A 16648-nucleotide genomic window follows, 5' to 3' on the forward strand; every position below is an offset into this window, starting at 1 on the left:
TTCTACTGAACCACTTTGCCTCGGAGACTCCGAATTTTGATGCTACCAACATTCGTAGTGATTTCACTGGATTTATGCCAAAGTGGACATATTCTCGTGATCCCTCAATTTTACAATGGGAAGAAAACTTCAAAGGGGGAGAAACTTCAAATGATCCCACAATATAAGGTTAAGAAACATCTAAGATCCCTACAGAAAGGGGGGAAATTTGAAGGAACCCTTATCCATATAGAAAGGGGAATAAATTTCAAGGAACCCTTATCTAAACTCAAGGAGGAGAAGAATCAAGAAACAATTATCAAGAAGAAGAATCCAGGATCCCTTGTTCTCAATGAACCCTTACCCTTTAACCTTTTGGGAAATTAATGCCAAAGGGGGAGATATATCGAAGCTTCTAAAAAGTCTCTACCAAAGGGGGGTGTATAAAAGCTTACACAATCAAGGGGATAGACATCATTAAGGGGGAGAGAAATTATAAGGAGAAATCCCTGACGGGGAGAGATATCAAAGAGTTATCTAAGTTTATGCTTACCCTAAGGGAGAGAAAGTTTTATTTACATTTTATTGCCTACTTTGAATTGAACTTGTCTCACCCCACCTACTCCCAATATATAATGCTATGACTAAGGGGTAGAGGAAATCTTACATATTCATTCCTAGGGAAGAAATTTCCAAATATTCTTGGAGACATATCTATCATCAGATCCTACTTTCAATATGTCTTCCATGTCCTGGAACTATTGAAGCTCTTTGCATCTTCACAATAAAACACTCTTATGTTATCCAACAACTGTTTTCCCAAGTGTATTCCTACTGCTAAGATGCTCAAGAACCTCAAGGTGAGGATATGCATCATATCCTTGTTCAGGATGATCTCTTGTCTCTTGCACATATTGTTTGCAAGAGTGAGTCTTGAACATGGAAACATTTCATTCACATATTTTGATGCATATAGTCGAGATTCACATGACTAGTATTGTCCCTTCTACTCTATGTGTGCTCATGAAGTCCAAAGCAAACATATATTAAAAGGAGATTGCAGATATTTAGGGGAAGCTTGTATTAGTCATGTATCGTTCAAAGATGTCATGTTCTACTCCTTGTATTTATTTGAATCTATGATTGTATGTTGTCATCAATTACCAAAAGGGGGGAGATTGAAAGCACATATGCTCCCTTGGTGGTTTTGATAATTCATGACAACATACATTGTCTCTAGGACAAACACTTTTACCTAGTATATTTCAGGTATAGTCCACAGAGAGGATTGGCTAAGGATTGTGTGGAGAAGCCCCAAGGAAGAAAGGAATAGGAATGTCCAAGCTTCAAGATACAAGACTCTGCATTTTATATTTGTGAGTAATCACATTTGAGTCCATAGGAAAGCCAATACTATTAAAATGGGGTGAGGTATCTATGATGAATTGGTTGCTAAAGCGCTTAGACATAGCCACCAAAAATACTCACCCATTCTCCCACAATAGTTCTCTGTCCAAAACCTAAACATCAAAATTGGTGCCACCAAGATTTTCCATTCGGCCATACCGATTTTCCACCAAACAAAACCTTTGCCAAACCCTAGAATCTTGGTACCACCAACATTCCATTTAGTGCCACCAAAACCAGTGACCAAGTTTCTGGTATATCATTTTCAAGAATCAGAAATTCCGAGTCTTGGAGTCGTTCTCATCGAGATTTGGAAACTGCCCTAGGTCACCATATCAATACCACCGAGATTCCTAAATCGGTCTCACCGAGAATTCGAAAGTTGCCACATTTTGTGCAAATCGGTGCCACCGAGATTCACTTCGGTTTCACCGAGTTGGGCAATAAGGTTGTAACGGTTGGATTTTTGGAGATGCCTATATATACCCATCCACCACCTCCCATTCGCACGCGAAGCACTCAGAACACACTTACACTATCCATATCCATTTTTCCGAGAGAGATCCACCTACTCATGTGTTGAGATCATGATATTCCAATCCATCCTTTTGAAACTTGATCTCTAGCCTCCCCAAGTTGCTTTCCACCCAATCAATCTCTTCTACCCATGCCAAATCTGCGAGGGAGTGATTGAGTGTTGAGGAGACTATCTTTTGAAGCACAAGAGAAAGGATTTCGTCGTACTATCACATATATTACCTTTTGAAGGGTGGTGCCTCCTAGATTGGTTAGGTGTCGCTTGGGAGCCTCCTACTTCATGTTCTGGAGTTGAACCAAGAAGTTTGTACATGAAAGGAGATCGCCTACTTCATGATGATCTACCCCCGAGTGAGGGATAGTCCTTCGTGGACATAAGCCGTGATGGAATAGACAAGGTTGCTTCTCCGTGGACCCTCCGTGGGTTGAGCCCTTCATGGACTTGCGCGGCCGTTACCCTCCGTGGGTTGAAGTCTCCATCAACGTGGATGTACGATAGCACCACCTATCGGAACCATGTCAAAAATCACCGTGTACATCTTTGCGTTTGATCTTCCTAAACTCTACGCCCTACTTTACATGTGCATGTCTTTACTTTCCACTCCTATTCTCGTAGACTTGCATGTGTAGGTTGTATATGACTTGTTCTAAATGCTAAAATCTACCAACAATTAAAATTGGGAAAAGGCTAGGTTTTAATTTGCCTAGTAGTCTATTCACCCCGCCCCCTCCTCTAGACATCCCTTCAAGTGATCCCTCACAAGTGCAAAGCAACTTCCACGCCCAGGGTTGCTACTAATAAGATTTCCGTTGTTAGTGGCGACCTTCTATCTGATGATGACGCACATTTTATTTTCTAAAGTATTGTTGGTGGCTTGCAGTATCTCACAATCACTAGGCCGAACTATTGATTGTGGTCAACAATCGGGTCTACCAGTACCTCCATTCACCTCGTGACTCTCACTAGTGAGTTGCCAAACGTATTTTGCGTTACGTTTGCCTCATTGTTTCCTATGGCTTACACCTTCGACATGCTTCTTTGGAGTAATTTCTGCCTTTTCTTATGCTAACTAGGCAGGTAGTTCTGATGATAGGCGATCCTGGGGAGGGATATGTTGTGGATTTTGCTCCTAACTTGATCGCGTGGAGTACTTGGAAACAGGCTATAGTGTCTCTCCGGTAGCACTGAAGTCGAATATTAAGTTGTAGCCAATGCGACAATAGAATTCATTTGGTATAGTCTTTGCTTCACGAGTTGGGAATCTCCCAACACGAGCCTCCAATTCTGTAGTGTGACAACATTTGTGTTACATACCTTTCCTTCGGCTTTTCATGCACGTCCAGAACACATCAAAGTTGATTACCATTTTTTTGGAATATCTAGCGCAGAGACTACTTCGAATCAAGTTCATATCTTCTAAAGATCAAATTGCGGCCATCTTCCTTGTATCACGCTATTCTCCCAAATCAATGAACGCCAACATGATGGATCTTCCTAAAAAACTACTTGATCCTACTCATGCAGTAGTCAGTTGTTCCCTCTACAGGCTTATAATAATGTTTGTAAGCCACTTTTTTTTATAATTAGTTTGTAAGACACTTGGTTTTATTGATGGATGCAAGAGAGTCGAGGCTTTTGATGACGTGACGTTTTTGCACCCGAGCTCAAGGTGAACAGTAAATTCGATTTTTTTTAAATGTTAAAAAATATATATTTTATGGAAAACGTTGAGAAATGTTTTAAGAGCTCGCAAAGTTTTATCATGAAACCACATTCGTGGAAGTCGTGGCAAAAAGACAAAATCAAAACTCTGAAAATGCTACTTTTGAAAGCATTTTGAAGCACTATTTTTTCCATGACTTTCAAAAATGTGATTTTATACTGAAATTTTGTGAGCTCTTATAACATTTACTAAAGTTTGCTGTAAGAAAAAAAAGATTTTTTTGTATATTCTACAAATATTTTTTAAATTTAATTTTCATCTGAGTTCATTTGAGCTCGGGTGTAGAAGGGCACTTTCCGGCTTTGAACCCTTTTCCTCTAAACAAACTGACGACTCCAACTGTGAAGCCGAACTTTTCAAAACAGTAACTAACTTCATAAAATCGTCTACTTCAATTTTGTGCAGAATGGCAAGACCACGATCTGCTCCCTACTGAGTACTGACCAGGGGAAAACAAAATCTCTGTCCCTCCAAAATAGAGTGCTCCAGTTTGTTGACTCCCTCTATCTATGTATCAATAAAATATACTCCTACTATACGGTACCCCAGTTTTTGTTGGCATGACTTGCCCTTTTCTTGTCATTTCGTTGATAGTCATGTGACAAATCCAAATCTCGGCTTAGTAAATATACTCCCTCCGTTTCTCAATATAAGTCTTTTTAGAGATTTTTCTAGGAGACTACATACGGGACAAAATAAGTGAATCTATACTCTAACATATGTCTATATACATCCGTATGTAGTCCCCTAGTGAAACTTCTAAAAAGACTTATCCCTCCGTTCCTAAATATAAGACTTTCTAAAGGTTGCAATATGGACTACATACGGATGTATATAGACCTATTCTAGAGTGTACATTCATTCATTTTGATCCGTATGTAGTCCATAGTAAAATCTCTAAAAGATCTTATATTTAGAAACGGAGGGAGTATTTAGGAACAGAGGAAGTAGTATGGCATTACTAGCAGGCTGTGCACATGTATTTGTTGACCAAAAGTCAAACATTTTTATCAACTAGTACTGGTCTAACTAACTCTCGGATGCAAAGGCAAAACATATGCGGGAAACAACGACATTAGCTAAACACCCAAACCTTCTACACATCCAAACTTACAAAAACAACCAAAGGTATCATTAAGCACAACAATGAGCCGGTCAGCATGGTGCTTATCTTTCTTCTCTATTACCACTTAGGTTTGCACAGCATGCTAGATATGAAACCCTTCTATAAACTAAATAGAAATAATAACTATATGAATTGTAAAATTCTTTCTCATGCATCCGAGTTTCTAGAAAGAAAGGAAGAACAAGGTATCACCAATCACCAATGCCTGCATTGTAAACATGATGAGGGAACAGTGAGCTCCTCCTGCTATATCCGAAGCATGCTATATAGCAGGATGTGTAAACCGACGGATGCTTCGGATGGCTCATGCTGATTGTGAAATGTACCACCCCAGCGTCAAAATCCTGCTATATCCTTTTCACACTTTACACATATCCAAGCCACGCAAGACAATCTGCTCATCTTGTGCTCTGTCCTCCAATTATATGGGTTTCTCTCTACTACTAGTGGAGATGCCCACATTCAGTCTTCGGTCTTGCGAGCCCGCCGAGGTCTTCTTGTCGTCAAGCTTCTTGCATCACCCTTGCGCTTTGTGCCTCCGAGGAGACCAAGAGCAACTGCTTCAAGAGCTCTTATGGTGGGAGGCCGATTTCTGGTTCCCTGCCTCCGAGAGATCATCTCAACAGTTAGATCATGTTTCCCTGCGGCCTCCAAAACATCAGGAACTGGGATCTCATTATTCAAAATGGAAGGTGACATGTCCTCATTTGTATTCACCACAGTTACATCTTCATTTTTCCGCAAGCAATAATGATTGTCTGGCAAAGTCCTTCCCATGCTAGTCCTGGCTACTGCATCAAACTTTCCTTCTGATGACTTGTCCTCATCTGTATTCACCACATTCCGCTTCTCAAGAGATCTGCCATTGGTAGTAGTCTTCGCAACCTCTGTTATCTGCTCACATGGCTTCCCCTTCGTGGAACAGTTTGCCAGTGTTCTGGTTTGGAAACTACAACCAAGATCAATAACAGTTGGCTTTGATGTAGTGGATAAAGGCTTGAGTATCTTTTTCTCCAAATCATTATCATCTGGTAAAGAAAAGCTGTGTTGGCTGATCTTGTCATTACTGTACCTAGCAAATCTTCTGCGCTTTGGAGATAAATACACCAGTCTCCCAGTTTTCCTTCCAATGACAGAGCAGCATGTCAAGTCTGCTTTGTCACCATTACCACTAGAAATGCTTGATTGCTGATCATCGGAAGAATGGCCATTAACTGGAAAGACATATTGTGGTGCAGTCACCATGCCTTCCAGCAAATCCACCAGCGATTCTTTGGTTGTACTGTAAACTGATTCCATTTCAATGTCACTAACAGGAGCTGTCACTTGTCCATGACATTCCTGGTCATCTGACAAGTTACCATCACTATGTTGCTCCTGAGAAGAACTGTCACTCAACACATTATCTGAATGATCTGTAGGTCCAAAGCTAATATTTGCATCAGCGGGTAAGCTTCTCAGAGCCCTCACTTTGAAGGGCCCTTCCCCTTGGACCAAGCTAGTATCAATTATAGTGAACATTGGAAGCTCCAGATCACCATCCAAAGGACCATCTTGGCCTGTTGCCCGGCCATTCATATCAACAGTTGCCTCGTTATATATTCCATCGGTCTCTAGCTCAAGAAGAGTGGGGTCTGCTGCCACTTTTTTAAGGACGTCAGTGATAGAATCAAAATAGTGAGTGCCTTTAGTGAGCTTCCTTCTTGAGAAATTTTTGATAGCAGGCAGTAGATACACAAGGTAATTCTTGGTCGTGCGGACATCTTTTGGCTGCTCTGAGTGCCACCCTCTTGCAAGCAAACGTGGCCAAACAGCTTCCCAAAATAGATTATTTACCTTCGCCTTACTTCTGCTGAAATCACCTGTTAAGGCGTTGGCTATGTCTTCTTTAGCAAGCATGGAAGGCATGTTGGCAGAAAGAGATAGACGTTTATTTGTTTTGGATATGTCCTGAACAAATCCAGTCAAATCATGCTTCCCTTTACCAATCCCAATGACCTCAACAAAAGTTTCTGGTCCAATGATGGATTTCAGAGTAAAGACACATTCCTCTAAAGATGTTAGGCCAGATCCCAAAGACCTTAAAACCTGAAATATGCAAAAGTAATTCAGCTCATATAACCGTGTGAAAGAGATTGAAATCCGTATTGTATCAAAATGCATACCTCAACTAACGAACCATGAGCCTCGCTGGACATTTTATCTTTCAAACGAGATATAATCTCCTGTTGACGCCGACCAGTAAAAATGCTTTTCCCGAGAATGCATCTAGTAGTTCTTGTCTTTCTAAGGTGCGACCATCTTTTATATGCAGGTCCATTATAGAACCTCCCATAGTAGTAGGAGAGCATCTCCCCAACAGTCTTAATGCCTATAAACTTGCTCAGCAGGCTGAGATTTTTACCAAAAATGTGCAGCCCAAGAAGAAAGCATTCTTCCTCTAGACCAGTCCAAACCGAGGTGGATAAGCCATGCAGTGAAGAAGTTTTTTCTGTTTCTCTTTGATGCACCATTGTCTTGTCAGTGAAGAGGTCGCGTCTTTCTCGGGTGAAACACTGAACCAGTGTTTCATCACAAACTTGATTATTTGCAGAGTCAATTTGATCTACTGGTAGCGCAGCATGAGGATCCAGATATGTCGAGTTACCTTCACTTGTAATATCTTCCTTGTTAACTTGACTTGGTGGATGGCTTCCCCATACAGCTGGTACAGAAACACAAGGATAATCATACCCATGTAACTTGCAACTGTAGAGAGTGCTGGCCATTAGGTGACGTCGTTCATCATCTGTGGCCAGATTGGGGATTTCTACCTGGTGCGCACTTCCTATGCATGGGGATACTGGTGAGTCATCATCCGAAGCATGAGAAACTTCTACAGGTAAATGGTAATCACCAATGTCTTCTAACTGAAGTGTCCCCATCTGTCAATATGGAAGAAAAAAAAGTCAGTTGTCAAGGAACATCAAATTGATACAATATAAATAATTTGATACAATAAGAAGTATCGTCAATATAAATAACTAAGTTGGTTCTGCATTTAGGAGCATGAAGCAAAAGGGCACATCATCAACCTGCTATGTATGAATAAGTGAATGTATTAAAGGTTTTCATCCCTTTCAGAGCTCACATGCATATCTACATGCATGATATCTTTAGCATCTGAAAATGTGCTATATGCAACAGTAAAGTACACGGCATTACTAATTCATTGCCTTCTACAGCAAGCAACTGAAGCAGAAATAAATACTGCAATTAGGATGAACTGCGTTGTACAGCCCTGGAGTAACCTTCGAGACATCTCTCTCAGATAATAAGATTGATTAAAAAAAGCAGCTTTTTTGAAGTGGCTTGTATGTTTTGAGCAGCATATTCAGAAGACCTACAAAATACATGTTAATTATCAACGCTAAGAATGATATTAGAGGACCAAACACCATTCCAACACCATCAGAACTGACATGACGCAGCAGTTACTGCTACTTGCCTCACCAATTGCATTCGCACATTATAATCTCAACTACACAGACAGGCAATGCTGGTGGTGCTTAAGATTTATCCATGTAAAATTATTTCTCGGGAGAAGCTATCACTGATCATAATCGAAAGGTGTGAATAACAATGCTTTGTAAAACAAGTAAAACTCTGTCATGACACACTGGATCTCCCAGATAATCACTTGTCCGAATAAAACACTGCACCATAACTAGGACGTATGTACATATCAGCCTGAATATAGGCTATCGAATTCACAAGCACTGCAGCTTGGAGCAATCCTACAAATCTGAAGTGTCAAACCAAGCAAATCGGGTCATTTCCTAGAGCCCAAACCAAACCCATGAATCGCGTCCTGCAAATCTCAGGCACCACTCTGACCCACCGAATCCAACAAGGACAAGGGCCGCGCATCCCATTGAGTAGGACGACGGGCTCCGAGCAAGTCACGGACAAGCCAAACCTGGAGGGTGGAGCAGGCACGGCGGCCGTACGAAACCAAACCCCATGCCCTGGCGGAGCCGAACACGCTCGTACGCGGGCGGGCGCAGAGACGCAAACACCGTCCCGAAATCTAGAGATGACGTGATCGTGGATGAAACCAGCACGGGGGAACCAGGAACACGCCTAACGTAAGCGCACGGCACGGCCGGGGAGCGCGACACGCATCACCGAAACGCCAGCCACCACCCGGGCAAGCAAAGAACGAATGTACTAACATGGGAAGAAAAGAGCGGAGGCAAGCAACGAACCTTGCGTTCCATGCAGGAGAGCCGCCGCCGCCGCCCCTGCTGAACGAAGCTTCCCGGCGGCAGGGGCCGACGATTATCTTGGCTGGGAAAAAGGGAAACAGAAGACGGTGACACGGAACGACGACCGAGATGAAGAGAATCTGGATGGAGAGGGCGGCGGGATTCAGAGGCCACCGCGCGGGCGGGTTGGACGAGCAGCGGAGGACGGCATGCGCGTGGGCCGGGTTGCGGGGAGGAGGACGGCGCGTGAGGCTTTTGGGAGGGTGGTTTGTTGGCAGTCGAGGCGAGGAGGAGGCAGGCGAGAGAGAGGGGTGGAGGCGGAGACGGGTAAGCAGGAAAACAGAGGGAGGGGGCGTCGGCCTTTAAAGACAAGAGAGGAGGAGCAGGCCGGAGAAAGAAATTGGTGGTGTGTTGAGAACGCTCGCTCTCACGACGACGTCGTGGTGCTTGCTGCCCGCAAGCGCAATTTCCTTGAGGAGTCTCTCGCGTGAACTGCTCGCCGTTTGATGCAGCTTTAGATCCACGCCGTAGGTTTAACAGACGTGCGGTGCGTACAAGCCGTCAGATCAAAAATAACCGCTTCCGCTAGCGCTCGCTCGAAAGGGGATGTTTAGTAGATGATCAAGAGAATTAATTATTGATAAAAAAATGTGCATCCTACATTAATCGTGAGATATACGACTGAAAAAAATCGGTCGAATCGGAAGTTTGAAAGATGGATGGGATGGGGAGGGGGCGGGTTTACACCAATGGAAAAATAACATTTTTGCATCAATCATGAGATGTACGTTATGGGTTCGAGGCTAATGCCATGATCTGTTGGATCGGATGTAAAATGAGTGAGATCTGTCGCACCCGCAAGAAAGGATCGTTAGTTGCTTATCGGATAATTGAGACTTTTATGATGTATTTATTGTTGGTATGCAATATATGTTTCATATTAATCATGATGTATATATGGCGGGTTCGAGAGTGCTGCCAAGATCCACTAAGTTGAAAGAAAGAGGTGGGGAGGTTTGTCGCATCCAAGGAAAAGAACCATGCATTGCTTTGTCGGATAGTCCATACTTTATAATGTATTGGTTGTTCTTATGCAGTATGTGTTTTATATTAGTCACAAGATATATAAAGTGGGTTTGAGGTTGGTGCCAAGATCCATTGGATCAGGATTAAGAGATATGGAGGTTTGTCGCACCCGAGGAAAAGGATCATCCATTGCTTATTGAGAAATTTTATTTATGATGTATTATTCCTGTATCAACTATGTGTTTTATATTAAACATGAGATATGCATGACCAGTCACTAATGATAAGATGAGGGTTTTATGTGTTATCTATCCAAAATTTATGATATGCTACATTAATCGGACAAGCAAAAGATGGTTCATATAGGTTTTACAACTATAAAGCGTCAACTATTTTATTGGCTACATTAACAAAAAAATGTTTGATAATAATAATAGTTAGATTAACGTTGGGCACAAGCAGAAAAGGAATATCACACACCTCCCTTGGTGTTTTTCTTGATCTTACAACATGATTTCCTGTTTATCTTATACATTGATTTATGTACTCCGTGATTGGTACTTGGAAGACATGTGAGGAAACTTGTGGTGCAAAATACTAGACTCCTACTAAGATAATTCAAATGAAAAACCCTATTATAGACTTCAAGCAAAATGATCATGAACACCTAGCTCAATCTTGTGGAAGTCTAACACATAGACTAGATGAAAATATTGCTAGAAATTGTCCAACACATAGACTAGATGAATGATTGTTGTTGTAGGCCTTTTATATTGGATTAAACCATGTGTAAGGGCATTCTCTTGCTTAAGTGTTTTGGTGATGATGACAACTCACTATGTTATCTAACCAGGTGTCAAGTATGCAGGTATCATTTGTTAAGACACAAAACGGTTAGGCATTCCCTCCTGTTGGAAATATGCCCTAGAGACAATAATAAATTGGTTATTATTATATTTCCTAGTTCATGATAATTGTCTATTGTTCATGCTATAATTGTATTAACCAGAAACCGTAATGCATGTGTGAATATATAGATCACAATGTTGTTGGAAATATGCCCTAGAGGCAATAATAAATTAGTTATTATTATATTTCCTTGTTCATGATAATCGTTTATTATCCATGCTATAATTGTATTGATTGGAAACACAGTGCATGTGTGGATACATAGACAAAACACAGTCCCTAGTAAGCCTCTAGTTGACTAGCTCGTTGATCAAAGATGGTCAAGGTTTCGTGACCATAGGCAAGTGTTGTCACTTGATAACGGGATCACATCATTAGGAGAATCATGTGATGGACTAGACCCAAACAAATAAGACGTAGCATGTTGATCGTGTCATTTTGTTGCTACTGTTTTCTGCGTGTCAAGTATTTGTTCCTATGACCATGAGATCATATAACTCACTGACACCGAAGGAATGCTTTGTGTGTATCAAACGTCGCAACGTAACTGGATGACTATAAAGATGCTCTACAGGTATCTCCGAAGGTGTTCGTTGAGTTAGTATGGATCGAGACTGGGATTTGTCACTCCATGTGACGGAGAGGTATCTCGGGGCCCACTCGGTAATACAACATCACACACAAGCCTTGCAAGCAATGTGACTTAGTGTAAGTTGCGGGATCTTGTATTACGGAACGAGTAAAGAGACTTGCCAGTAAACGAGATTGAAATAGGTATGTGGATATTGACGATCGAATCTCGGGCAAGTAACATACCGAAGGACAAAGGGAATGACATACGGGATTATATGAATCCTTGGCACTAAGGTTCAAACGATAAGATTTTCGTAGAATATGTGGGATCCAACATGGGCATCCAGGTCCCGCTATTGGATATTGACCGAGGAGTCACTCGGGTCATGTCTACATAGTTCTCGAACCCGCAGGGTCTGCACACTTAAGGTTCGACGTTGTTTTATGCGTATTTGAGTTATATGGTTGGTTACCGAATGTTGTTCGGAGTCCCGGATGAGATCACGGACGTCACGAGGGTTTCCGGAATGGTCCGGAAACGAAGATTGATATATAGGATGACCTCATTTGATTACCGGAAGGTTTTCGGAGTTACCGGGAATGTACCGGGAATGACGAATGGGTTCCGGATGTTCACCGGGGGGGGGGGGGGGGGGGAACCCACCCCGGGGAAGCCCATAGGCCTTGGGGGTGGCGCACCAGCCCTTAGTGGGCTGGTGGGACAGCCCAAGAAGGCCCTATGCGCCATAGGAAGAAAATCAAAGAGGAAAGGAAAAAAAAGAGGAGGTGGGAAAAAGGGGAAGGACTCCACCTTCCAAACCTAGTTGGATTCGGTTTGGAAGGGGAGGACTCCCCCCCTTGGCTCGGCCGACCCCCTTGAGGGTCCTTGGACCCCAAGGCAAGGCTCCCCCTCTTCCCCCTATATATACGGAGGTTTTAGGGCTGATTTGAGACAACTTTGCCACGGTAGCCCGACCACATATCTCCACGGTTTTACCTCTAGATCTCGTTTCTGCGGAGCTCGGGCGGAGCCCTGCCGAGATCAGATCACCACCAACCTCCGGAGCGCCGTCACGCTGTCGGAGAACTCATCTACCTCTCCGTCTCTCTTTCTAGATCAAGAAGGCCGAGATCATCGTCGAGCTGTACGTGTGCTGAACACGGAGGTGCCGTCCGTTCGGCACTAGATCATGGGACTGATCGCGGGACGGTTCGCGGGGCGGATCGAGGGACGTGAGGACGTTCCACTACATCAACCACGTTCACTAACGCTTCTGTTGTGCGATCTACAAGGGTACGTAGATCGAATATCCCCTCTCGTAGATGGACATCACCATGATAGGTCTTCGTGCGCGTAGGAAAATTTTGTTTCCCATGCGACGTTCCCCAACAGTGGCATCATGAGCTAGGTTCATGCGTAGATATCTTCTCGAGTAGAACACAAAAGTTTTTGTGGGCGGTGATGTGCGTTTTGCTGCCCTCCTTAGTCTTTTCTTGATTCCGCGGTATTGTTGGATTGAAGCGGCTTGGACCGACATTACTCGTACGCTTACGAGAGACTGGTTTCATCGCTATGAGTAACCCCGTTGCTCAAAGATGACTGGCAAGTGTCGGTTTCTCCAACTTTAGTTGAATCGGATTTGACCGAGGAGGTCCTTGTATAAGGTTAAATAGCAATTCATATATCTCCATTGTGGTGTTTGCGTAAGTAAGATGCGATCCTGCTAGATACCCATGGTCACCACGTAAAACATGCAACAACAAAATTAGAGGACGTCTAACTTGTTTTTGCAGGGTATGCTTGTGATGTGATATGGCCAACGATGTGATGTGATATATTGGATGTATTAGATGATCATGTTGTAATAGATAATATCGACTTGCATGTCGATGGTACGACAACCGACAGGAGCCATAGGGTTGTCTTTAAACTAACGTTTGTGCTTGCAGATGTGTTTACTATTTTTCTAGGATGTAGCTTTAGTAGTAATAGCATGAGTAGCACGACAACCCCGATGGCGACACGTTGATGGAGATCATGGTGTGGCGCCGGTGACAAGAAGATCGTGCCGGTGCTTTGGTGATGGAGATCAAGGAGCACGTGATGATGGCCATATCATGTCACTTATGAATTGCATGTGATGTTAATCCTTTTATGCACCTTATTTTGCTTAGAACGAAGGTAGCATTATGAGGTGATCTCTCACTAAAATTTCAAGACGAAATTGTGTTCTCCCCGACTGTGCACCGTTGCTACAGTTCGTCGTTTCGAGACACCACGTGATGATCGGGTGTGATAGACTCAACGTTCACATACTACGGGTGCAAAACAGTTGCACACGCGGAACACTCGGGTTAAGCTTGACGAGCCTAGCATGTGCAGACATGGCCTCGGAACACATGAGACCGAAAGGTCGAGCATGAATCGTATAGTTGATATGATTAGCATAGAGATGCTTACCACTGAAACTATTCTCGACTCATGCGATGATCGGACTTGAGATAGTGAATTTGGATCATGTACCACTCAAATGACTAGAGAGATGTACTTTTTGAGTGGGAGTTCTTAAGTAATATGATTAATTGAACTAATTTTCATGAACATAGTCTAATGGTCTTTGCGAATTAAGATGTAGCTTGCGCTATAGCTCTACTATTTTTTTTATGTTCCTAGAGAAAATTTAGTTGAAAGTTGATAGTAGCAAACTTTGCAGAGGATTGTGCTCGTTGCTGTGCAGAAGGCTTATGTCCTTAATGCACCACTCGGTGTGCTGCACCTCGAGCGTTGTCTGTGGATGCTGTGAACATCCGACATACACGTTTCTGATGACTACACGATAGTTCAGTGCAAAATACTTAATGGCTTAGAAGCAAGACGCCAAAGACGTTTTGAAACGTCACGGAACATAAGTGATGTTCTAAAGAGATGAAATTGTGATTTCATGCTTGTGCCCTTGTTAAGAGGTACGAGACCTCCGACAAGATTCTTTGTCCACAAAGTAATGGATAAAAGCTCAATCGTTGAGCATGTGCTCAGATTGTCTGAGTACGAGAATCGCTTGAATCAAGTGGGAGTTAATCTTCCAGATGAGATAGTGATGATTCTCCAAAGTCACTGCCACCAAGCTGTGAGAGCTTCGTGATGAACTGTAACATATCAAGGATAGATACAATGATCATTGAGCGATTCGCGATGTTTGACACTGCGAAAGTAGAAATCAAGAAGGAGCATCAATAGTTGATGGTTAGTAAAACCACTAAGTTTCAAGAAAGGCAAGGGCTAGAAGGGATACTTCGTGAAACGGCAAAACAGATGCTGCACTAATGAAGAGACCCAAGATTAAACCCAAACCCGAGACTAAGTGCTTCTGTAATGAGGGGAACAGACACTGAGGCGGAGCAACTCTAGATACTTGGTAGATAAGAAGGCTGGCAAAAGTCGAAAGAAGTATATTTGATATACATGATGTTGATGTGTACTTTACTAGTACTCCTAGTAGCACGAGGGTATTGGATACCGGTTCGGTTGCTAAGTGATTAGTAACACGAAATGAAAGCTACGGCATAAACGGAGACTAGCTAAAGGCGAGGTGACGATACGTGTTGGAAGTGTTTCCAAGGTTGATATGATCAAACGTCGCACACTCCATCTACCATCGGGATTGGTGTTAAACCTAAATAATTGTTATTTGGTGCTTGCCTTAAGCATGGACATGACTGGATCGTGTTTATTGCAATACGATTATTCATTTAAAGAGAATAATGGTTACTCTATTTTCTTGAATAATCACCTTCAATGGTTTATTGAATCTCGATCATATTGGTGCCAAAAACATATGAGGTAATGATGATAGTACTACTTACTTGTGGCACTGCCGCTTGAGTCATGTTGGTATAAATTGCATGAAGAGGCTCCATGCTGATGGATCTTTATACTCACTTGATTTTGAATCACTAGTGACATGCAAATCATACCACATGAGCAAGGCCTTGTTTTCATTGAGATGAAACAAGATAGTAACTTGTTGGAAGTGATACATTTTGATGTATGCAATCCAATGGGTGCTGAGGCACGCAGTGGATATCATTATGTTCTTACTTCAATGACGATTTGAGTAGATACAAGAGTATTTACTTAATGAATCACAAGTCTGAAATATTGAAAAGTTCAATTTTGTTTCAGAGTGAAGTTCGCCGTAACAAGAGGATGAACTGTCTACGATATGATCATAGAAATGAATATCTGAGTTACGAGTTTTGGTACGCAGTTAAGACAATGTGGAAATTGTTTCGCAGTTCATGCCACCTGGAACATCATAGTGTGATGATGTGTTTGAACATCATAGCCACGCACTATTTGGTATGGTGCATGCTATGATGTCTCTTATCGAATTACCACTATCGTTTATGGGTTATGCATTAGAGACAACCGCGTTCACTTTAAAATAGGGCACCGCGTATTTCCGTTGAGATGACACAGTATAGACTGAGGTTTAGAGAAATCTAAACTGTCGTTTCTTGAAAGTTTGGGGCATCGACACTTGTGTGGAAAAGTTTCAGTCGAATAAGCTCAAACCCAAAGCGGATAAATGCATCTTCATAGGATATCCAGAACAGTTGGGTACATCTCCTATCTCAGATCCGAAAGCAAAGTGTTTGTTTCTAAAATGGATCCTTTCTCGAGGAAAGGTTTCTCTCGAAAGAATTGAGTGGGAGGGTGGTAGAACTTGATGAGGTTATTGAACCATCACTTCAACCAATGTGTAGCAGGGCGCAGGAAGTTGTTCGTGTGGCGCCTACACCAATTGAAGTGAAAAGCTGATGATGGTGATCATCGAGCATCGAATCAAGTTACTACAAATCTCGTAGGTTGACAAGGTCGCGTACTACTACAGAGTGGTATGGTAACCCTGTCTTGGAGGTCATGTTGTTGAGCAACAATGAACCTACGAGTTATGGAGAAAGCAATGGTGGGCCCGGATTCCGACAAATGGCTAGAGGCCATGAAATCCGAGAGAGGATCCATGTATGAAAACAAAGTGTAGACTTTGGAAGAACTACTTGATGGTCATAGGACTATTGAGTAAAGATGGATCTTTAAAAGGAAGACAGACGATGAT

The 16648-nt window shown here is 42.5% G+C and overlaps 1 protein-coding gene across 2 annotated transcripts; it reads right to left on the reverse strand.

Annotated features, from left to right (window-relative positions):
• Window positions 1-4722: 4722 nt before the first annotated feature.
• On the reverse strand, window positions 4723-9361 carry LOC123448652. 2 transcript variants are annotated; one of them, XM_045125613.1, is made up of 3 exons: window positions 9021-9361; window positions 6939-7697; window positions 4723-6861 (listed from the first exon to the last, which is right to left on the reverse strand). In XM_045125613.1, exons 1-3 carry the CDS (start codon window positions 9030-9032, stop codon window positions 5236-5238), a joined length of 2397 nt encoding a protein of 798 aa, XP_044981548.1. In that variant the 5' UTR covers window positions 9033-9361; the 3' UTR covers window positions 4723-5235. The 2 variants fall into 2 exon arrangements, with proteins under 2 accessions (XP_044981548.1, XP_044981549.1); XM_045125614.1 differs by lacking the exon at window positions 9021-9361 and having other exon boundaries at window positions 6939-7477; window positions 7587-7691.
• Window positions 9362-16648: the final 7287 nt, after the last annotated feature.

Source organism: Hordeum vulgare, chromosome 4H (genome assembly GCF_904849725.1).
Source record: "Hordeum vulgare subsp. vulgare chromosome 4H, MorexV3_pseudomolecules_assembly, whole genome shotgun sequence".
NCBI classification, from domain to species: Eukaryota; Viridiplantae; Streptophyta; class Magnoliopsida; order Poales; family Poaceae; genus Hordeum; species Hordeum vulgare.